Source organism: Lissotriton vulgaris, unplaced genomic scaffold, assembly GCF_964263255.1.
Source record: "Lissotriton vulgaris unplaced genomic scaffold, aLisVul1.2 SCAFFOLD_3144, whole genome shotgun sequence".
Taxonomy (NCBI): Eukaryota; Metazoa; Chordata; class Amphibia; order Caudata; family Salamandridae; genus Lissotriton; species Lissotriton vulgaris.
This window is the reverse complement of record NW_028246143.1, coordinates 83,123-105,601: the sequence shown is the minus strand read 5'-3', so window position 1 is coordinate 105,601 and position 22,479 is coordinate 83,123. Positions and strand designations below refer to the sequence as shown.

General features: G+C 49.8%; 1 protein-coding gene across 1 annotated transcript in view; it reads left to right on the top strand.

Annotated features, from left to right (window-relative positions):
* The window catches only part of LOC147666131 (exostosin-2), a gene marked incomplete at its 5' end in the record, with an annotated part of 199,490 nt that overhangs the window by 154,645 nt on the left and 22,366 nt on the right, over positions 1–22,479 (top strand). Inside the window, one exon of the mRNA XM_086949279.1 lies at positions 17,963–18,045. Coding sequence (XP_086805405.1) covers positions 17,963–18,045 — 83 coding nt within the window. The remainder of the gene's footprint in view (positions 1–17,962; positions 18,046–22,479) is intronic.

Here is a 22,479-nt window from a genome sequence, read left to right as displayed (position 1 = left end):
AGAGAAATCTCAGGGAAGCACCTGTCCATTCTGCAGCAAGAGCTACATGTTTTACTCTCCAAAGGAGCAACAGGATTCTGGAAATTGCAGAGGGTTGCAGCTCTCGCTATTACCTTGTGCTGAAGGAGGATAAGGGACCTTGATCTTAGATCTCCGTGTTTTGATTGTCTTCCTGTGAAGGATAAATTCAAATTGCTCACCCTGGCCCACATTATTTCTGCCTTGGGACCAAGTGACTGATCTGGTACTGGGACCTACCACTTCTGTATACCCCATCCTGCAGTCCCACAGATTTTACCTGTGGTTCAAGGTAGGCAAAGATGATTTTCAGTTTGCTTCTCTCACTATTGGCCTCCCCAGTGCCACTTGGGTGCTCATAAAAGTGATGGCAGTGGTCTCTGCCCATCTTGGAAGCTCAGGGATACTGGATTTCCCCTACTTCTATGACTGGCTGTTGAAAGCGAGCTCACCGCAGTCAGCGATCACACTCAGCAACTCTGGGCATTAGCTTGCCTCATCTTCACTAACGGCCCCACCAGACCGCCGGGGATGCCTGGTCTCACCCTGGAGATACCCATTAAGGGACCATCTCTCAGGGAAGCCAGGAAGGGTTTCGCAGCGGTCGAAGCGCCTTGGGACCCTATGGGTAAGTAGTGCGCTATATAAATGCCAATACATACATACATACATACATACTCATATACCGCTTCCAGATGAGTGCGAACCTCCTGTGTTTGCTGGAGTTAATGATCTCTGAGGCGAAGTCGCACCTGACTCCTTCACAGAGGCTTCCTTTCATCAGAGCGGTCTGGATAAGATGCAGATCATTGTAACACGCCCAACCCATTAAGCTTATGATCCCAGTGTTTATGCCTTGGTCACGGATCACGGTGAGAGCAGCTCTGAGACTTCTTGGCATCTTAGCTTCCTCCACCCTCATTTAGCTTTCAGCGTCCCTACCGTCCCAGAGCTGACGGTGGTGATGGATGTGTCCCTCCTGGGCTGGGAGATCATCTGGGGAGGTGCATATCAGAGGATCCTAATCTTCATCAGAGGGCAGGCTCTTGGGAGGTGAGGGCCATTGTCTGTCTCTGAAGGCCTTCCTGCCATCCATCAGAGGTAGGCTGCTGCAAGTTCTCACGGACAACATCACAGGCAGGAGGCAAGGCAAAGTGGAGTCCTGTGTCCTGTGCAAGGAGTATCTAGGCCTCTGTGGTTGGTTGTAGTGCCAGAGCATTTCCCTGGGCGTGAACCACCTGGTAGGGTCCCTGAATGCCAGAGCGGACAAGCTGAAGCAAGCTGTGTCTAGCAGACCACAAGTAGCATTTACCTCCCAATATGGCGCACAGCATCTTCTACCATCAAAAACACGTAATGTTGAAGGTTTTGTGATTGAGTTTATACAAAAACACTTGTTAGGAGATGCATTCTGGCTTGACTGAAACGCAGGTCGTCTGTAGTCCTTCCCCCCCCTGCATCTCCTGCCCTGATTTCTGAAAAAGTTAGTAACTTCTAGGCACAAGTCATCCAAATGGCTCTGATTGTGCCAAGAGAGTGTGGTGCCCTGAACTCCTAGGCATGAGCACCTGTCCTCCTATCAAGCTGCCACTTCACAAGGATCTTTTGTTGCAGCCGGAGGAACTTAGATCTGCACAATCCACACCAACGTGCATGGAGACTGAGCAGCAGCTGCTGACTGAATTTGATCTGCCGCCTGAACTCCTGGATGTCATTCTTGCCACCAGGCGCCCTTCCTTGATATCTATGTATGCCTGGTGATGGGACAAATTTGTGATCTTGTGTAGCACTAGTAAGACTAATGATCGTGAGACTGATCCCTGACAAGTGTAGCTGTCTGACGTTGTATTGTATATTTTTTTATATGGCCCCGGAAGGCTTTGCAGTGAATGCTGTTATAGAGTATTTTGCCGGGCTTTTCTCTATTTTCCGGACAAACTGTCCTTTGTTAAATCATATCATATGATGTGATGAGATTTATTAAAGCTTTGACATACATGTTCCCCTCCCAGTCTGTTTGTGATGCCCTTCAAGCTGATGCATATTTTCTTGCTGCATGTGCTGACTTTGAAGACTGTCTTCCTCATTGCGATTACCTCAGTTGGTCACGTGAATGAACTCCAAACACTTTCAGCCCAACCACCATACATCGCCTTTTTCCCAGGCAAGTTGATGCAGAGGACTGGCGTCATTCTTGCCAAAGTTGTGACTCTCTTTCAGTTTGGATACCTGTCACTATGCCAGCATCTGCCTCTCTCGTCAAAAGTGGAGGAGGGTCTCCATTGGCTTTAAGCCTTTATATTGATCATATCAAGGATCATCGGGTCAAGGAACAACTCTGTGGAATTCTCCATAGTGTAAATAGAGAAGGTTATTCAGAAGAGGACCCTGTCGAGATGGATAGTAATCAGCATTAACATCTGCTGCTCACCCGCCAAGAAGCACCCTACGGAAGGTCTGAGAGTCCACTCTACTATAAATAAGTCTGTTACCACTACGTTGGCATCCCTTTGTTGTTCTTGACATCTCCCAGGCACCAATGTGGACATTAGTTCATATGTTCTTGAAGCAGTACTGCCTTGACAGCCAGGTCCAGCGTGAAGGACTCGATCTGTGCTGCAAGGCTTTTTCGTCTGCGTCGACTCCATAGATCCACTCTTGGGGAGGTACTGCTTTAGTATCTATTTCAAGGTGAGGAATCTAAAGTTAGTAGCACGATATTTTGTGGATACTCTATCCAATCTCAGATTTCTTCCTGTTCTGGGAAGTGGTCTGTTTTTAACATCTAAATTAGTCCCAAGTTAGTTTCAGCTTACCTGTGCCGTTGTTTGGTTACGCTCTGCGTCTCAAGATTGCAGATGGAGTCAAATAAGAAACAGACGTCCGCACGCAGAAGTGGCACATACATGCGGCTCTGCTCCATCACTTCCGGGGTGGTGTGAAGCCAACTCGGAGCACAGCACCCTGTAGCGGCTCTTTGGAGCTCTGCTGATGAAAAGCTTTTGGATCCAGTCTTGCCCTAGTGAGTTTTTTTAAGGTGTTCGTCCAGAAAGAGGAGCACCCTGCTCTCGCCACTCCTTCCCTGAACGTTGAGAGAATGCCCAGTCTGGGGCTACAAACGAAATGTCAGGAATTGCCTAGAGCCAGTTCCAGAGAAGGGTCGCTGAAATCCACGTTATTGGTGTGCTTGGGTAGAGATGAAACCAAGGGCACATTCAACAAGGAAAAAAATAGATACCTTTGCACACATTGTTAATATCTCTGTTCACGACACCTGCTGAGTCCCAACATGATCATGTGTGTAGACTCAAAGAGAAGGTAAAGTCGCTTAAACTGTCTTAAATCCAACTCCACAGCCTCATCACAAAGATGGAATATCCTCTACATAATTGATGCACCGCCGCCACACAATGAATGGAAAGCATTCATTGTGAATTTGGATTTAAAAAACACTATTTACTTGCCTTATGCAATACATTTGGATCGTCTGGCTGCTCTGGATTCACATACTGGCATTCTTCCTCCACAGTAAAGCTAGTGCACAAAAAAACATAAACTGTCTGTATATGCGCTGAATATGAGCAGGAGAGAAAAGAATCCGAAGATGGGCTTGACTGTAGAAGTAAGCGCCATCACTGCATCTGCTCTCACACCCTGCAGATGCTGAGGAAGATCTACAAATGGCTCCCAAGGAACACGAGAAAAACTATCACTCACACCCTGGTCACCAGCAAGTTGGACCATGGGAGCACCCTCTACGCCTGGATCACCAAGAAATTCACTAGAAGACTACAAACCATCCAAACCTCGGCAGCCAGACTCATCCTCCGACTCAGAACTTACAATACACCTCGTCTCAGAGTACTACACTGGCTCCCAATGCACAAACATGCTCAATTCAAACTCCTCACCCACACATTCAAGGCACTACACAAATCCGGCCCCACCTATCTGAACAGTCTCATCTCCTTCCACCAACCATCCAAACACCTCTGTCTGCAGTATTCCTACTTGCAGATACAAAACCAGATTAGGAGAACGTCACAAGAGTTGTCTTATATATATTGGTTTTTTTATTAACTGTACAATTAATTAAAATCTTTACAGTAAAAGAAAAAGTACAAAGATCGATAATTCTGAAAAACTTTCTTTCATGTTTAAAAAGAATTTTTTTAAAAATAGAGGTGTGTACCTATGCTGATTAGGATAATGGTATATAAAGAGAAAACAATATGGGGAGAGAAGAATACAACTCCCACAGTTTTAGTCCCATTGATTAGGCTTTCCCAGCATTTGTATTGGTTCGGATAAGTCTTTACTTTCTTGGTTATGAGGGCGAGCCGGTGGCTTTTTCGGTGAAACAACGTGTCTAGTTCAGTTCAGCTTATGTCGATTCTTGTTGTGGTGAGTATCCTGGATGAAGAGATACTCTCATTATTTGAGTTGTCTTATATTGCTATTAAAGTGTGGAACGACCTCTGCTTCCACACCAGAGCCTCCTCCTCTCTTCTTGAATTCAGCAAGAAGCTGAGGACCAAGCTTTTCAATTAACCAACTTACATAAGCACGGCTAGGCACACACCTGCTCCGCGCCTGGATACCCTCGCAGGTGATAATGCTCTTCACACATTAACATCACCTAGCAGATGGGGCTTTAAGCTCTACGTCATTTTGAGTCTCACTAGCTCCGACTGCTCCCCAAATAGAATGATTGTTTAGATTCAAAAGATGGTTCTGGACCGAACCACTAGATGGGGGAATAATATACAAGATGCTAAGCTAGAAGTTTCAAGCCCCACAAGTATTGTACCTGGCAAGTAGTTTATTCCATGGCCGTACCTTTGCGCCTCTGTGTGTTTGTTCTGCCCCAACATCGCATGGCAAGGATTGCCCCAACATGCCACTCTATGATGTCCTATGTGTAAGCCCTGTGGCTTCTTTTGTGTTGAGAATAATGTCTTTCTATAGGCTTTGCCATTGCTCCTGTGTGTTTGTGCTTCATTCTCGCCCCGATACTGGTTGTGTAGGCTCATGACTGCCCCAAGATGGCCTACTTTCCTTACATCACCCTATATGGAAGCATGAAAGCCGCACTGCTGCCTTTAGAGCCAGTATAATCTTTTTCTAGGTGCTATGCTATTTTGTCCTCTCTGCGTCCATCTCCTTGGCTCTACATTCCTTTGGCTCCCCCATACGCCACGTCCCCCTTCACTACAGTGAATCGTTTATATATTAAGAGCGACCAATAGACGGTGCTCTTTCATTTTCATTAATGGCAAGTCGTAACATTTCTGTTTAATTGCACTCATCTTTTATATAAAACCTTCAAACCATTAAATGTTTTCAGTTGTGTCTTTCCAAAGTTAGCACCATCCAGCTGTCCTTTAAATAAATCTGCCATTTTCCACAGGTAGCAGCTGACACCCGGAATCTTAATTACAAATTCACTCTGTAGAATGATAATTGAGGGATCATTTTTTAATTAACTTTCTGAATCCCTTGACTGATGGAGACATGCTTTGGAATGCCCTCCTCTTTGAACGTGTTCCCACTGTGCATTCATTCCCAAGCACGTCAGCCCCTGTTCCCTCTGTGGCCGCATGCCGCTGCGATGGTGAATGGAGGCGCCCTGTATCTGAGCCTTGGGGTTATCTGGGTAGAACGGGGGTCCTCGGCCCTCCAAATCTCTCTTCCACCATAGGCAGCCATTTTGTCAAGGCTGTTCTGTTCTTGAGGTCCACTGGTTCTGAGATAAGAGGTGTAGTCTACATTAGCTGAAGCGACTGTGAGTTTACTGGTCGGGGCATGCCTTGCAGCTTCCTGAGCTTCCCCTAGTTGTGTGAGAGAGGCCTGCAGCACTAGTTTGTGTTGTTTCTGTTCATCGAACGGCTGCACAGTGGTGCACGTTCTTTGTATGTGGAGGGAATCGTCCCTGCTTCTGTCTTGGCCTCTATCTGCTTTTAATAAAGGCTTGCACCGCTGCTGGTGCTCAGTCTGTACGTGTTCTCTAAGTGGGAAAGAAGGTAGCAGTGTTCCTGCATGTGCTGTTAGTGTTGTATGTGTCAGAAAGCTTGCACTGCTGCTGACCGTGCTGCGCTCCTGTCTGATTGTGTTTCTGCTTTGTGTGCCCTACCTTGTGTGTGCAGGAAGCTCGTACTGCTCCTGTCTGCTTGCTCTGCTTCTGTATACTCATCTGTGTGCATGGGGCAGGGGTGCTGTGTTCTCTCTATGTGCTGAGTGTGTGTGTGTGTGCGCGGGAAACCTCCTGCACATCGCGGTGATTACACCGCGATGCATTTAGAACGCAGATGTTATAACGCATGTCATTACATCGACTTGCGCTGGATGGCGCTATAACCTAAGGAATAGTAAGATTTTCTATCCAACACATTCCCTGCTGTACGTAGGCTGGTGTTGGAATAGTAAATCATACTATTCCTAAGTCCAGCTCCCTCCAGCACAGGTCGTTGTAACGACTTGCGTTGTAAAAAATACGACGTTACATACCTCGATCATTTTGATCGCGTTGTAACATCACATATTCGTGTGTGCGTGTGTGTGTGTTTTTTTTTTTGCAGAGCTGCTGTCCATCTTGTAGGTCCATCTTGCAAAGCTGCTGTCCATGTTCTTGGTGTGTCTGAGAGTGTTTTGCAGTCCTGCGTGGAACATATTTCTGTGTGTGAAGGATGCTTTCACTATTGCTACCTGTGCTCTGACTGGTGTGGTGGGAGGGTTGGAGTTTGCATTGAAGCTGCCTGTGCTCTGCCTGGTATGGGGGCGGGGAGCTGTGTGTTGTGTTCCTCTGTAGTTTATACTGCTGTAGGTGTTGCTGTCATGCTATGCATGTTCTGTGAGGGTCACCAAAGAGATGCTTAAACTGCTGCTGTATCTGTTGTGCATGTTTTGGGAGTTGCACTACTGTTCTCCGTATGTGTAAGGGGGGGCACGTGCACTAATGCAGTCAGTCCTGTGCTAGTTCACTGTGTGAGGGAGGCTTCCATCACTGCCGTCTGTACTGTGCAAGTGTGGTGCTTGCACCATCGTTGTCTGTGCTGTTGTCGGTGTCCTTTATGCTGTGTGTCTTTGATGGAAGCATGCACAGCGGCTGTCTGTCCTGTACTATTTTGTTATCAGACCGAGGCTTGCATTACTGCTAAGGGCTGCAGCTATTCTGAGTGTTGATGAGGGAGGCTGCTGTTCTGCTGCCTCCTCCTTGCTCTTTGTGTTGGAAGCCTGCACTGCTGCTGTCTTGCTGCACGGGTTTAAGCCTGTGATGGAGGCTAGCATTCTTCTGTGGGCGCTTTACCTGTATGTGTGTGTGTTGTAAGCTTCCACTGCTGCTGCCTGTCCTGGTCAGCTGTGTGAGGGTGACCTGCTTTGCTGCCGCGCATGCTTTACCTGCTTACGTATGTTGAAAGTCTGCATCACTGCTTTCTGTACTGCACTGTACTGGTTAAGTGTATGAGGGAGGGTTGCATTGCTGCAGTGCGTGCTTTACCTGCTTGTATGTGTTGGAAGCTTGCACCTCTGCTTACTGTACTGGTAATGCGAGCAAGTGAGGCTTGCATTTCTTCCCTGTGCGCTTTATTGGGTTGTGTGTGTTGGCAGCTTGCACAGCTCCTGCCTGTACTATACTGGTAAGGTGTGTGAAGGAGGCTTGCATTGCTGCAGTGCTTGCTTTACCTGTATCGGTGGGAAACTTCCACTGGTGGTGTCTGTACTGTGCTGGTAAGGCGTGTGAAGGAGGCTTCTATTACTTCCATACGTACCTTTCCTGTTTACGTGTGTTTGGAAGCTTGCACCTCTACTGCCTCTGTGGCACTGGTTGGGTGTGTGAGGAAGGCTTGCCTCGCTTCTATGTGTGCATTGCCGGCTTGTGTATGTTGGAAGCTTGCACATCTGCTGCCTGTGCTATACTTGTAAGCTGAGGTAGGCTTGTTTTACTTCAGTGTGTGCCTTTCCTGCTTGTGTGTGTAGAAAGCTTGCACAGCTGTTGCCTGTACGGTGCTGGTAAGGTGTGTGAGGGAGGCGTGCTTTACTTCAGTGCCTACTTTACATATTTATATATTGAAAGCTTGCACGGCTGTTGCCTGTACTGTGCTGGTTAGGTGTGTGGATAAGACTTGCATTTCTTCTGTGCATGCTTTATCTGCTTGCATGTGTTGGTAGCTTCCACTGCTGCCGCCTGTACAGTGCTGGTAAGATATGTGAGGGAGGCTTGCAGTGCCTTTGTGCCTGCTTTCTTGTTTGTATGTTGGAAGCTCCCACTGCTGCTGCCTGTACGGTGCTAGTTAGGTCTGTGAAGGAAGCTTACATTACTTCTGTGCATCCTTTATCTGTTTGGATGTTGAAAGCTCTCACGGCTGCTGCCTGTACGGTGCTGGTAAGGTGTGTGAGGGAGGCTTGCATTGCTTCTGTACCTGCTTTACCTGTTTGCATGTTGAAAGCTCGCACGGCTGAGGCCTTGTACAGTGCTGGTAAGGTGTGTGAGGGAGGCTTGCATTTCTTCTGTGCCTGCTTTACCTGTTTGTATGTTGGAAGCTCCCACAGCTGCTGCCTGTATAGTGCCGTCTGGTGTGTGAGGGAGGCTTGCATTGCTTCTGTACCTGCTTTACCTGTTTGCATGTTGAAAGCTTGCACGGCTGCTGCCTGTACAGTGCTGGTTTGGTGTGTGAGGGAGGCTTGCATTTCTTTACCTGTTTGTATGTTGGGAGCTTGCACGGCTGCTGCCTGTACAGTGCCGGTCTGGTGTGTGAGGGAGGCTTGCATTGCTTCTGTGCCTGCTTTATCTGTGTGCTGGAAGCTTGCACGGCTGCTGCCTGTACAGTGCTGGTAAGGTGTGTGAGGGAGGCTTGCATTGCTTTAGCTGTTTGTATGTTGGAAGCTTGCTCGGCTGCTGCCTGTACGGTGCTGGTAAGGTGTGTGAGGGAGGCTTGCATTGCTTTACCTGTTTGTATGTTGGAAGCTTGCACGGCTACTGCCTGTACAGTGCTGGTTTGGTGTGTGAGGGAGGCTTGCATTTCTTTACCTGTTTGTATGTTGGAAGCTTGCACGGCTGCTGCCTGTACTGTGCTGGTAAGGTGTGTGAGGGAGGCTTACATTGCTTTACCTGTTTGTATGTTGGAAGCTTGCATGGCTGCTGCCTGTACAGTGAAGGTCTGGTGTGTGAGGGAGGCTTGCATTGCTTCTGTGCCTGCTTTATCTGTGTGCGGAAGCTTGCACGGCTGCTGCCTGTACATTGCCGGTCTGGTGTGAGAGGGAGGCTTGCATTGCTTCTGTGCCTGCTTTACCTGTTTGTATGTTGGAAGCTTGCACAGCTGCTGCCTATACAGTGCCGGTCTGGTGTGTGAGGGAGGCTTGCATTGCTTTACCTGTTTGTATGTTGGAAGCTTGCACGGCTGCTGACTGTACAGTGCCGGTCTGGTGTGAGAGGGAGGCTTGCATTGCTTCTGTGCCTGCTTTACCTGTTTGTATGTTGGAAGCTTGCACGGCTGCTGCCTGTACAGTGCTGGTAAGGTGTGGGAGGGAGGCTTGCATTGCTTTACTTGTTTGTATGTTGGAAGCTTGCACGGCTGCTGCCTGTACGGTGCTGGTAAGGTGTGTGAGGGAGGCTTGCATTGCTTTACCTGTTTGTATGTTGGAAGATTGCACGGCTGCTGCCTGTACAGTGCCGGTCTGGTGTGTGAGGGAGGCTTGCATTGCTTTACCTGTTTGTATGTTGGAAGCTCGCACGGCTGCTGCCTGTATGGTGCTGGTAAGATGTGTGAGGGAGGCTTGCATTGCTTTACCTGTTTGTATGTTGGAAGCTCGCACGGCTGCTGCCTGTACGGTGCTGGTAAGGGGTGTGAGGGAGGCTTGCATTGCTTCTGTGCCTGCTTTACCTGTTTGTATTTTGGAAGCTCGCACGGCTGCTGCCTGTACAGTGCTGGTAAGGTGTGTGAGGGAGGCTTGCATTGCTTTACCTGTTTGTATGTTGGAAGCTCGCACGGCTGCTGCCTGTACGGTGCTGGTAAGGTGTGTGAGGGAGGCTTGCATTGCTTTACCTGTTTGTATGTTGGAAGGTTGCACGGCTGCTGCCTGTACAGTGCCGGTCTGGTGTGAGAGGGAGGCTTGCATTGCTTCTGTGCCTGCTTTACCTGTTTGTATGTTGAAAGTTCGCACGGCTGATGCCTTGTACAGTGCCGGTCTGGTGTGTGAGGGAGGCTTGCATTGCTTTACCTGTTTGTATGTTGGGAGCTTGCACGGCTGCTGCCTGTACAGTGCCGGTCTGGTGTGTGAGGGAGGCTTGCATTGCTTTACCTGTTTGTATGTTGGAAGCTCGCACGGCTGCTGCCTTTATGGTGCTGGTAAGGTGTGTGAGGGAGGCTTGCATTGCTTTACCTGTTTGTATGTTGGAAGCTCGCACGGCTCCTGCCTGTACGGTGCTGGTAAGGTGTGTGAGGGAGGCTTGCATTGCTTCTGTGCCTGCTTTACCTGTTTGTATGTTGGAAGCTCGCACGGCTGCTGCCTGTATGGTGCTGGTAAGGTGTGTGAGGGAGGCTTGCTTTGCTTTACCTGTTTGTATGTTGGAAGCTCGCACGGCTGCTGCCTGTACAGTGCTGGTAAGGTGTGTGAGGGAGGCTTGCATTGCTTTACCTGTTTGTATGTTGGAAGCTTGCACGGCTGCTGCCTGTACGGTGCTGGTAAGGTGTGTGAGGGAGGCTTGCATTGCTTTACCTGTTTGTATGTTGGAAGCTCGCACGGCTGCTGCCTGTACAGTGCTGGTAAGGTGTGTGAGGGAGTCTTGCATTGCTTTACCTGTTTGTATGTTGGAAGCTTGCACGGCTGCTGCCTGTACGGTGCTGGTAAGGTGTGTGAGGGAGGCTTGCATTGCTTCTGTGCCTGCTTTACCTGTTTGTATGTTGGAAGGTCGCATGGCTGCTGCCTGTATGGTGCTGGTAAGGTGTGTGAGGGAGGCTTGCATTGCTTTACCTGTTTGTATGTTGGAAGCTCGCTCGGCTGCTGCCTGTACAGTGCCGGTCTGGTGTGTGAGGGAGGCTTGCATTGCTTTACCTGTTTGTATGTTGGAAGCTTGCACGGCTGCTGCCTGTACGGTGCTGGTAAGGTGTGTGAGGGAGGCTTGCATTGCTTTACAGGTTTGTATGTTGGAAGCTTGCACGGCTGCTGCCTGTACGGTGCCGGTCTGGTGTGTGAGGGAGGCTTGCATTGCTTTACCTGTTTGTATGTTGGAAGCTCGCACGGCTGCTGCCTGTATGGTGCTGGTAAGGTGTGTGAGGGAGGCTTGCATTGCTTTACCTGTTTGTATGTTGGAAGCTCGCACGGCTGCTGCCTGTAAAGTGCTGGTAAGGTGTGTGAGGGAGGCTTGCATTGCTTTACCTGTTTGTATGTTGGAAGCTTGCACGGCTGCTGCCTGTACGGTGCTGGTAAGGTGTGTGAGGGAGGCTTGCATTGCTTTACAGGTTTGTATGTTGGAAGCTTGCACGGCTGCTGCCTGTACGGTGCCGGTCTGGTGTGTGAGGGAGGCTTGCATTGCTTTACCTGTTTGTATGTTGGAAGCTCGCACTGCTGCTGCCTGTATGGTGCTGGTAAGGTGTGTGAGGGAGGCTTGCATTGCTTTACCTGTTTGTATGTTGGAAGCGCGCACGGCTGCTGCCTGTACAGTGCTGGTAAGGTCTGTGAGGGAGGCTTGCATTGCTTTACCTGTTTGTATGTTGGAAGCTTGCACGGCTGCTGCCTGTACGGTGCTGGTAAGGTGTGTGAGGGAGGCTTGCATTGCTTTACCTGTTTGTATGTTGGAAGCTTGCACGGCTGCTGCCTGTACGGTGCTGGTAAGGTGTGTGAGGGAGGCTTGCATTGCTTCTGTGCCTGCTCTCCCTGTTTGTATGTTGGAAGCTCGCACGGCTGCTGCCTGTATGGTGCTGGTAAGGTGTGTGAGGGAGGCTTGCATTGCTTTACCTGTTTGTATGTTGGAAGCTTGCACGGCTGCTGACTGTACGGTGCTGGTAAGGTGTGTGAGGGAGGCTTGCATTGCTTTACAGGTTTGTATGTTGGAAGCTTGCACGGCTGCTGCCTGTACGGTGCCGGTCTGGTGTGTGAGGGAGGCCTGCATTGCTTTACCTGTTTGTATGTTGGAAGCTCGCACGGCTGCTGCCTGTATGGTGCTGGTAAGGTGTGTGAGGGAGGCTTGCATTGCTTTACCTGTTTGTATGTTGGAAGCTCGCACGGCTGCTGCCTGTACAGTGCTGGTAAGGTGTGTGAGGGAGGCTTGCATTGCTTTACCTGTTTGTATGTTGGAAGCTTGTACGGCTGCTGCCTGTACGGTGCTGGTAAGGTGTGTGAGGGAGGCTTGCATTGCTTCTGTGCCTGCTCTACCTGTTTGTATGTTGGAAGCTCGCACGGCTGCTGCCTGTATGGTGCTGGTAAGGTGTGTGAGGGAGGCTTGCATTGCTTTACCTGTTTGTATGTTGGAAGCTCGCACGGCTGCTGCCTGTATGGTGCTGGTAAGGTGTGTGAGGGAGGCTTGCATTGCTTCTGTGCCTGCTTTACCTGTTTGTATTTTGGAAGCTCACACGGCTGCTGCCTGTATGGTGCTGGTAAGGTGTGTGAGGGAGGCTTGCATTGCTTTACCTGTTTGTATGTTGGAAGCTCGCACGGCTGCTGCCTGTACAGTGCTGGTAAGGTGTGTGAGGGAGGCTTGCATTGCTTTACCTGTTTGTATGTTGGAAGCTTGCACGGCTGCTGCCTGTACGGTGCTGGTAAGGTGTGTGAGGGAGGCTTGCATTGCTTTACCTGTTTGTATGTTGGAAGCTTGCACGGCTGCTGCCTGTACAGTGCCGGTCTGGTGTGAGAGGGAGGCTTGCATTGCTTCTGTGCCTGCTTTACCTGTTTGTATGTTGAAAGTTCGCACGGCTGATGCCTTGTACAGTGCCGGTCTGGTGTGTGAGGGAGGCTTGCATTGCTTTACCTGTTTGTATGTTGGTAGCTTGCACGGCTGCTGCCTGTACAGTGCTGGTCTGGTGTGTGAGGGAGGCTTGCATTGCTTTACCTGTTTGTATGTTGGAAGCTCGCACGGCTGCTGCCTGTACGGTGCCGGTCTGGTGTGTGAGGGAGGCTTGCATTGCTTTACCTGTTTGTATGTTGGAAGCTCGCACGGCTGCTGCCTGTACGGTGCTGGTAAGGTGTGCGAGGGAGGCTTGCATTGCTTCTGTGCCTGCTTTACCTGTTTGTATGTTGGTAGCTCGCACGGCTGCTGCCTGTATGGTGCTGGTAAGGTGTGTGAGGGAGGCTTGCATTGCTTTACCTGTTTGTATGTTGGAAGCTCGCACGGCTGCTGCCTGTACAGTGCTGGTAAGGTGTGTGAGGGAGGCTTGCATTGCTTCTGTGCCTGCTTTACCTGTTTGTATGTTGGAAGCTCGCACGGCTGCTGCCTGTACGGTGCTGGTAAGGTGTGTGAGGGAGGCTTGCATTGCTTCTGTGCCTGCTTTACCTGTTTGTATGTTGGAAGCTCGCACGGCTGCTGCCTGTATGGTGCTGGTAAGGTGTGTGAGGGAGGCTTGCATTGCTTTACCTGTTTGTATGTTGGAAGCTCGCACTGCTGCTGCCTGTACAGTGCTGGTAAGGTGTTGAGGGAGGCTTGCATTGCTTCTGTGCCTGCTTTACCTGTTTGTATGTTGGAAGCTCGCACGGCTGCTGCCTGTATGGTGCTGGTAAGGTGTGTGAGGGAGGCTTGCATTGCTTTACCTGTTTGTATGTTGGAAGCTCGCACGGCTGAGGCCTTGTACAGTGCTGGTAAGGTGTGTGAGGGAGGCTTGCATTGCCTTACCTGTTTGTATGTTGGAAGCTCGCACGGCTGCTGCCTGTACAGTGCTGGTAAGGTGTGTGAGGGAGGCTTGCATTGCTTTACCTGTTTGTATGTTGGAAGCTTGCACGGCTGCTGCCTGTACGGTGCTGGTAAGGTGTGTGAGGGAGGCTTGCATTGCTTTACCTGTTTGTATGTTGGAAGCTTGCACGGCTGCTGCCTGTACGGTGCTGGTAAGGTGTGTGAGGGAGGCTTGCATTGCTTTACCTGTTTGTATGTTGGAAGCTCGCACGGCTGCTGCCTGTACGGTGCTGGTAAGGTGTGTGAGGGAGGCTTGCATTGCTTCTGTGCCTGCTTTACCTGTTTGTATGTTGAAAGTTCGCACGGCTGATGCCTTGTACAGTGCCGGTCTGGTGTGTGAGGGAGGCTTGCATTGCTTTACCTGTTTGTATGTTGGTAGCTTGCACGGCTGCTGCCTGTACAGTGCTGGTCTGGTGTGAGAGGGAGGCTTGCATTGCTTCTGTGCCTGCTTTACCTGTTTGTATGTTGAAAGTTCGCACGGCTGATGCCTTGTACAGTGCCGGTCTGGTGTGTGAGGGAGGCTTGCATTGCTTTACCTGTTTGTATGTTGGTAGCTTGCACGGCTGCTGCCTGTACAGTGCTGGTCTGGCGTGTGAGGGAGGCTTGCATTGCTTTACCTGTTTGTATGTTGGAAGCTCGCACGGCTGCTGCCTGTACGGTGCCGGTCTGGTGTGTGAGGGAGGCTTGCATTGCTTTACCTGTTTGTATGTTGGAAGCTCGCACGGCTGCTGCCTGTACAGTGCTGGTAAGGTGTGTGAGGGAGGCTTGCATTGCTTTACCTGTTTGTATGTTGGAAGCTTGCACGGCTGCTGCCTGTACGGTGCTGGTAAGGTGTGTGAGGGAGGCTTGCATTGCTTCTGTGCCTGCTTTACCTGTTTGTATGTTGGAAGCTCGCACGGCTGCTGCCTGTATGGTGCTGGTAAGGTGTGGGAGGGAGGCTTGCTTTGCTTTACCTGTTTGTATGTTGAAAGCTTGCACGGCTGCTGCCTGTACAGTTCTGGTTAGGTGTGTGAGGGAGGCTTGCATTGCTTTACCTGTTTGTATGTTGGAAGCTTGCACGGCTGCTGCCTGTACGGTGCTGGTAAGGTGTGTGAGGGAGGCTTGCATTACTTCTGTGCCTGCTTTACTTGTTTGTATGTTGGAAGCTTGCACGGCTGCTGCCTGTACAGTGCCGGTCTGGTGTGTGAGGGAGGCTTGCATTGCTTTACCTGTTTGTATGTTGGAAGCTCGCACGGCTGCTGCCTGTACAGTGCCGGTCTGGTGTGTGAGGGAGGCTTGCATTGCTTTACCTGTTTGTATGTTGGAAGCTCGCACGGCTGCTGCCTGTACAGTGCTGGTAAGGTGTGTGAGGGAGGCTTGCATTGCTTTACCTGTTTGTATGTTGGAAGCTTGCACGGCTGCTCCTGTACAGTGCTGGTAAGGTGTGTGAGGGAGGCTTGTATTGCTTCTGTGCCTGCTCTCCCTGTTTGTATGTTGGAAGCTCGCACGGCTGCTGCCTGTATGGTGCTGGTAAGGTGTGTGAGGGAGGCTTGCATTGCTTTACCTGTTTGTATGTTGGAAGCTCGCACGGCTGCTGCCTGTACAGTGCTGGTAAGGTGTGTGAGGGAGGCTTGCATTGCTTCTGTGCCTGCTTTATCTGTGTGCTGGAAGCTTGCACGGCTGCTGCCTGTACAGTGCTGGTAAGGTGTGTGAGGGAGGCTTGCATTGCTTTACCTGTTTGTATGTTGGAAGCACGCACGGCTGAGGCCTGTACGGTGCTGGTTTGGTGTGTGAGGGAGGCTTGCATTGCTTCTGTGCCTGCTTTACCCGTTTGCATGTTGAAAGCTCGCACGGCTGAGGCCTTGTATGTGCTGGTTGGTGCGTGAGTTTGGCTTGCAGTGCCGCTTTAGAGGGGTTTACGGACCAGCTCCCGCCCTTGTACTGACCCTGCTCCTGGGCATACAGAGTGGCATCGGACTACGCCCTCACGCACGGTGCCCACCGGCCTGGCCCCGCTGCTCCCTTCCCGGCCCTCGGATGCCAGGGGCGCCGAGGCCGGGTTTGCTTGGTTCGGGAGCCCGAGGGGTGGGAAGTTTATTTCATCGCCTTCGGTCGCCAAGACGAATGTTGTTTACACAGGAGCTCGGCTGTGAAAAGTCATTAAACAGGGATTAGTCGCTGTCAGCGCCGCTGCTTCCACGGGGAGCCCGGGGAGCAAGAGCCAGGCCCCTGCCTTTGGCAGAAGGGAGCCCGAGTGCACGCCCGCAGGAGCGTGAGGCGCGCGCAGGCCGGCCAGGCGTCACGCATCTGGCGGCAGAGTCACGGGTGTTCGGCGTCTCTCCCGCAAACTCCAATAGATTTAACACTTCTTGGTTTTAAGAGATTGTCGCCTGATCGCAGATGACGTAAGGTTCTCATACGCTGCACCTAATGCAGCAGATACTGTGAGTAAACGTCAAGTGTAACTCTTCTTAAGGCAGCACCAGTGTCGATAAATGCTGTTAGTTAAGTCATTCATTGACCCTTGGTCGATGCAAATTGTAGTCCTACTTCTGTGTTTGTTGCATGCCACCCTAGGCAGGAAGCGGTGAACATGATGGGCCAGGAATGAGCCAGGAGAAGGGTTCTTTCTGCTTGGTTGCAGCGGAGGTGACCCAACTGGGTGTGTGTTCTGAGGGGGTGATGTGGAGAAGTGTGGCTCAATGATTAGAGCGGCAGACCCTGATGCAGACGTCTAGCCCGGGACCAGGGTTCAATTCCCCGCTTCGGCGGGTCTTGGGCTCAAAAATTTCACAGACCTGATAATTCTCGCCTCGGTGCCTACTCCAATCATGGAGTCCCACTCTGCAACTCTGGGCAATAGCTTGCTTAATCTCCACAACAGCCCCCACAACGCTAAGGATGCCTGGACTCCACCTGGGGGTGCCCAGGAGTGGACGCCTCACAGGGAAAGCCAGGATGGGTTCCACAGCGGTATTCGTACAAGCGCCTTGAGACCCTTACGTGTGAGTAGTGCGCTATACAAGTATCAATTTACAATGTATCTGTCTTATGTGTGAGCTGAACGAGCTGTGTCCCTACAAGTTTTATCAGTCGTGAAGGGCTGACCCTGTCGGGACAGGGGTGTGCCGAAGGAACGATGACCACATCGGTTCTGAGTCATGAGGTGATTGACCATGTCCCGGCTGAGCCAGAGGAGCGGTGTCCCAGCAAGCGGTCGAATGACCCTGCCATGAAAGGGGTGAATCTCCCTTGTCAAAGCCATGATGGGGACTGAAAGGCACATGAGCCTTCGCCCTCTTTAGTTCTCGGAAACGAGCATGTCGGCCAGGGCAGCTGGTCATTTACTCATGAGAGGTAGCTGGCCGTGCCCACGGTGGCATCATTGGAGACCTTGTATGAGCTAAGGCTTCAGCAAAGCGGGCCCTGCACTGTGTGAGGGGGCGCCCGGCCAGCGGGTTCTAAACGACAAGAATGAGTCCCAGTTAGGCTTTTCAATGCTTAGAGAAATCACCCTGCCATAAGAACGGGACCCAAAGAACTGTAAAAGTGGTGACCCCATGAGGCGGGAAAGCTGACGTGGCTCGGTCAGCTCAAAAGTGAGTCGAGAGGGTGATAGTGCCATGACAGACATGACTAAGGGCAGTTTTAAGTGTGATATAAGGCCTCTCCCTTGCGGTCTGAACGATGTGGTATGAACCAGTTGAGCTGACTGAGTAAGATCTCATCCATGGAAGGCGTTTTCCGACTAGAGTGTGGATGATTGAGGAGTCATGAGTTCAAAAATCTGACCCATACAGCAGGAAGGAAGTAAACTAGCATAGTGCATTCCAACCTGAATGCTAGCCAATCGTGCGGGAAGCTTCGGAAAGCTGTTTCTGTGCTGCTGAAGTAGAGACTGAACCATGAGATGAAACTGTTAATTTTGATCTGAATTGTGAGTTTTTTTTAAATTTAAGACCCTTTGAAAGACTCCACTAGACATCCAGACTGTCAAAAGTGTGGGTTACATGTCAGAGTAAGAAGCCAGTGTTCCCCTCGTTTGATGTTCTTGTAATGAGCTTTTTTGTCTTCTGATCCTCCCAGGTGACACCACGGAAGAAATTCAAGTGCCCTGAATGCACGGCCATCGACGGGCTCTCACTGGACCAGACACACATGGTAGAAAGGTAAGGTCCACTTTGCAGTCCTGTGGCCGGTCAGACAAGGACAGTCTGCCATGCCGCGGCTTTCCTTGCGTGATGCTGGCTGATGTAGCGGCTATATAGATGGAATTAAAAGCACTGCCTACCCCCTACACGTAATGCCCTGGAGCCACCGACTGATGGGACAGGTCTTTGGTTGTTGGACTCTCAAATAAAACAACGGGGGTTCGTCTTGGGACACACAGGTGGGGCGTGCTTGACTGTATTTTTAGCAGCAGGGTGGGGAGCCATGGGGTGTGCTTCTGGCCTTATTGGGCCAACTGTCCTGTGGGTGCGGCTTCCATTGCGGGTGGGTTCACCCCATTACATTCTGGCATTTTCCCAAATGGTTTTGATTACATCAAAGCCTGACATGAAATTGATTTAACAAAAAGATTCCATAATGTGTCTAATGTCAGAAAGAATGTATGTGTTGAGCCAATTAGATGTGTTTTCTGATTTGTCAGATAGTTTCTTTCAGAAGAGAAACATACAGTACCTTTTTGTTTGTCGTGGGTGAAGTGTGTGAAATCTAGAAATGGATGCGCTCTATCTAAACAAAAAAAAGCCTGCAGCAGGACATGCTTCCCCAGACACCATGCAGTTTTCTTCTACTAGTGCACTAAATTCGATCTTGGCCAAAAAAAACATACTCTCAAAACGATGCCGGTTAAGTTATTTTGACAATGGTTTTCAGCACAGTCTGCATTTGTTGTTTGGGAACATTCCCCGACTAAACTAGTTATCACATGCAGTAGAGACTTTAACAACCACTCTCGAAGAAGCTGAGAAAGAAATTGTATTTTGGTTATAATTTTTATTATGAAATCCCAGTTAGCCTCTCCTTTAAATATATATTGTATTGTCTTTTAATTGCAATTATATAGCACTAACTATCACTTTTGATGCATTTTATCAATTTGCATTGAGGAGCACGCTGAAAAGTATAAACTTGTGTGCTTTTTGTGGTGTTTAAGAGTGACCCAGCAGGGTATGGGGAGGTGGAAGACGAGCGTAGCAGAGCACACACAGCGCCCTGGGCAGGTACATCTCTCAAAGGCAACGGAAAGAAACAGCCTTCCTCAGAGTTCAGTCACTTCAGCCAAACTCGAGACTTGAGCCTGGCTTAGAGTTTACTGATAACTAGAAGTCCTCCTATTCCTGGAGGAAACATGAAGTAAGGAATAGAATTTACTGACTTGATTTCACCACACTATCCATATGGTGGAAGAATTAAACAACTGGATTTGCCTCTGTATTCGTAATTTCCTCAAGAAATGGAAGGGCCTTCACTTACCTAGAGCTCTAAAACAGGCAGTTGGTCTGAGCGAGGTGATGCCTGTGGACGATTAAACATTGCAATAGGTGAATTCCTAAAAATAGTGAAATTAATGAAAGTTGTCTCTTCCTTCAGGAAATGTAGACAGTAGATTATATTCCTTATTGTATGTTTCCTCCAGAAATAGCAGAACGTTCAGTTTAACAGTGAACTCTAAACCCGCCTCAAGTCTCGAGCTTGGCGGAAAGTTATTCCAAAGGTACCCCCAGACTAGAGCTCTTGCGTCTTGGTTGGCTCAATGCTTGATCATGCCTCTCTTCAAAAACACGCTATGGCGGGAACTCCGCAGTTCAAACAGAAGTGACCTGGAACTCACACCCTGGTGATGTGGGAATAATTTACAACCATCTTTTTTTCTGTAGCGCATTAAAAACCTAGGTGCTCCCACGCACCTCGTTTTCTCTTAAATAAAAGGGTGGTATCTACAGGACAAGGCATCTGGTGTTGGACTTTTCGTCAACATCTCATGCCTATGTGCAGCAACAGGGCTGACCATGCTTAGACAATGTCTTCTGAAGCCATGGCCCACCCCAGCACCTTTCATATAGAAATAATTAAGATCAAAACCTTGTTCGTCCATTTACTCCCAAAAGGTGGCCTGGAACCCAACGTAAAACAAGTGCTACACTACATCATCTTCTCTATTAAGTGTAATATAGATGTTTCAGCACAGCACAGTAAGGTGCCTGTTATGGAAGAAGTCACAAGGTGCCCTCTAATACAGGTGGTAAATACTCCAAGACTCATTCTCAAATGGAAGGAGCCACACAAAGGCTTGTTTTGAGTTCAGTTTGCAGTATTTGTGTAGCAAGAACCTTGACAAATGGCAGCCGAGCACTGTACAGGGTCAAAGGCACGATAAAGTCAGTGAGTGATTGGTGTGGAAGCTGGGTTCAGAGAGTGAGCTCTGCTCTACGCCAAATGTTGGAAGGAGAAGGGACCGCACAAAGGTAGAAGGGGCCGCACAAAGGTAGAAGGGGCCGCACAAAGGTAGAAAGGACCACACGGAGGTAGAAGGGACCGCACAAAGGTAGAAGGGGCCGCACAAAGGTAGAAGGGGCCGCACAAAGGTAGAAAGGACCACACGGAGGTAGAAGGGACCGCACAAAGGTAGAAGGGGCCGCACAAAGGTAGAAGGGACAGCAAAAAGGTAGAAAGGACCGCACTGAGGTAGAAGGGACCGCACGGAGGTAGAAGGGACCGCACGGAGGTAGAAGGGACCGCACGGAGGTAGAAGGGACCGCACGGAGGTAGAAGGGACCACACAAAGGTAGAAGGGACCGCACGGAGGTAGAAAGGACTGCACGGAGGTAGAAGGGACCGCACGGAGGTAGAAGGGACCGCACGGAGGTAGAAGGAACCACACAAAGGTAGAAGGGACCACACAAAGGTAGAAGGGACCGCACAAAGGTAGAAGGGACCGCACGGAGGTAGAAGGGACCGCACGGAGGTAGAAGGGACCGCACGGAGGTAGAAGGGGCCGCAAAAAGGTAGAAGGGGCCGCACAAAGGTAGAAGGGACCACACAAAGGTAGAAGGGATCACACAAAGGTAGAAGAAACACCAGTTTTTTCTTCAGTGTTGGTGCGACAGCGGGGGTTCGGCCAGCACACATCCTCCAATCCCATCCCTCTCCAAGTGCCCAAACCAAACACTTCCCGTCTCACATGCTCATTCTGCATTCCATTTTCTTTCTCTCAACTACACTTCCATGGTGTGCCTTCACGAAACGGGGACAGATCTTACTTTGCCTTGTGAACAAAGTTTCCTTAGGACTTTTTGTGGAGCTAAAACTCAAGCAACAGAAAGAGTTCCAAAGCCTGGTCTGACAACTATTCTTTGAGGCCAAACGTGCTTGCCAGGTTAACGCAGTGAAGTTCCAGGCTGTAGAAGGTGCCTCTACAAGAGTGTCGAACATCGCTACAAGAGAAGCCGGGTCCATGTCAGATTTTGAGGCTCTCCACTGATTATGTAAAGGAGTTCCATTGAGATTAATGGTTTAAAAGGCACCTTATGGTAATTTTGAAAATATGTCATTGGTCTGGCCTTCCCTGGCCTATGTTGGGCATCCTTACTCTGGTGGACAGATGACGCTGGATGCCGCTTTGTGGATGGCCTGGGCATGTTTGTTTTTTCCTAGGGGGGCTTACTGAAGAGTCTTCCGTCATAAGGCACGGTCAGCAGGCTGAGGGTAAGCAGGTCTGCATGGGCTCACCTCAGTATGGTGGCCGTGTTGTGGTGAGATCTGTGGTCGTCTCCCCAGTCAGGGTGCTGGTGATCGCCGGGTAGGACCCATCCCCTCTGGTTCAATGAAGGCATGTCAGCCAGTCTCCTCCTGGTTCTCAAAAATGATCTTCTGTCGAACAGAATCCCATTGGCCGGGGTCCACAGGTGACCTTTATCAGAATGTATTCCCTCAGACCAAAGCGTCCCTCATTCTTCCCATGAATAGCTAGGCTGAGCTTCAAGCTGGAGTGAGTTCAGCTTCAAGTGGGGGTCTCTGTTCTTCACGCCACTCGCGCATGTAGAGCTCCTGGCACTCGGGGTTCTGTCAGCAGACGGATAGGACAGAGCAGCAGGGGGAGTTCTATGCTTTTGCCAGGGGTGTGTTGGAGAGTGAGTGTTGCAGCCTAGGGGTTAAGCTATCAGCTCTTTTCATATTCGATGTTCTCGGCAGGTGCATATTGCTGTGTTCCATTAGAAAGATGCTGGTTTGCATTGTCAACGGGGATGTCCTCCATACTTTTCTGTGTCTATCGATTGGTCGTATGCAGTTGTAATTTGTTAATGGTTGTTAAATATCTCCTTTATAAAAGTTCATGTTAATGATTGTGAAAGTAAAATTAGTGCAATCAGCTAAAGCCTTATAGTCTGTTCGTGGAGTACATTGACGCGGTGCTGAAGGACTTTGACAATGTCTGTTCAGCTAGTTGGGCAGTTGTCCTTAGCCCGGCCTCTGCAGTGTTTTTAGACCAAGATTTCTTGCCGGGTTAGTAGCCCTGATATGTTATGCATGTCGAGCTGTCATAGGTTTAGCTAGCGTTGGATGGGTTGTGCTGTTTGGATAGCACTGCTTTTCCC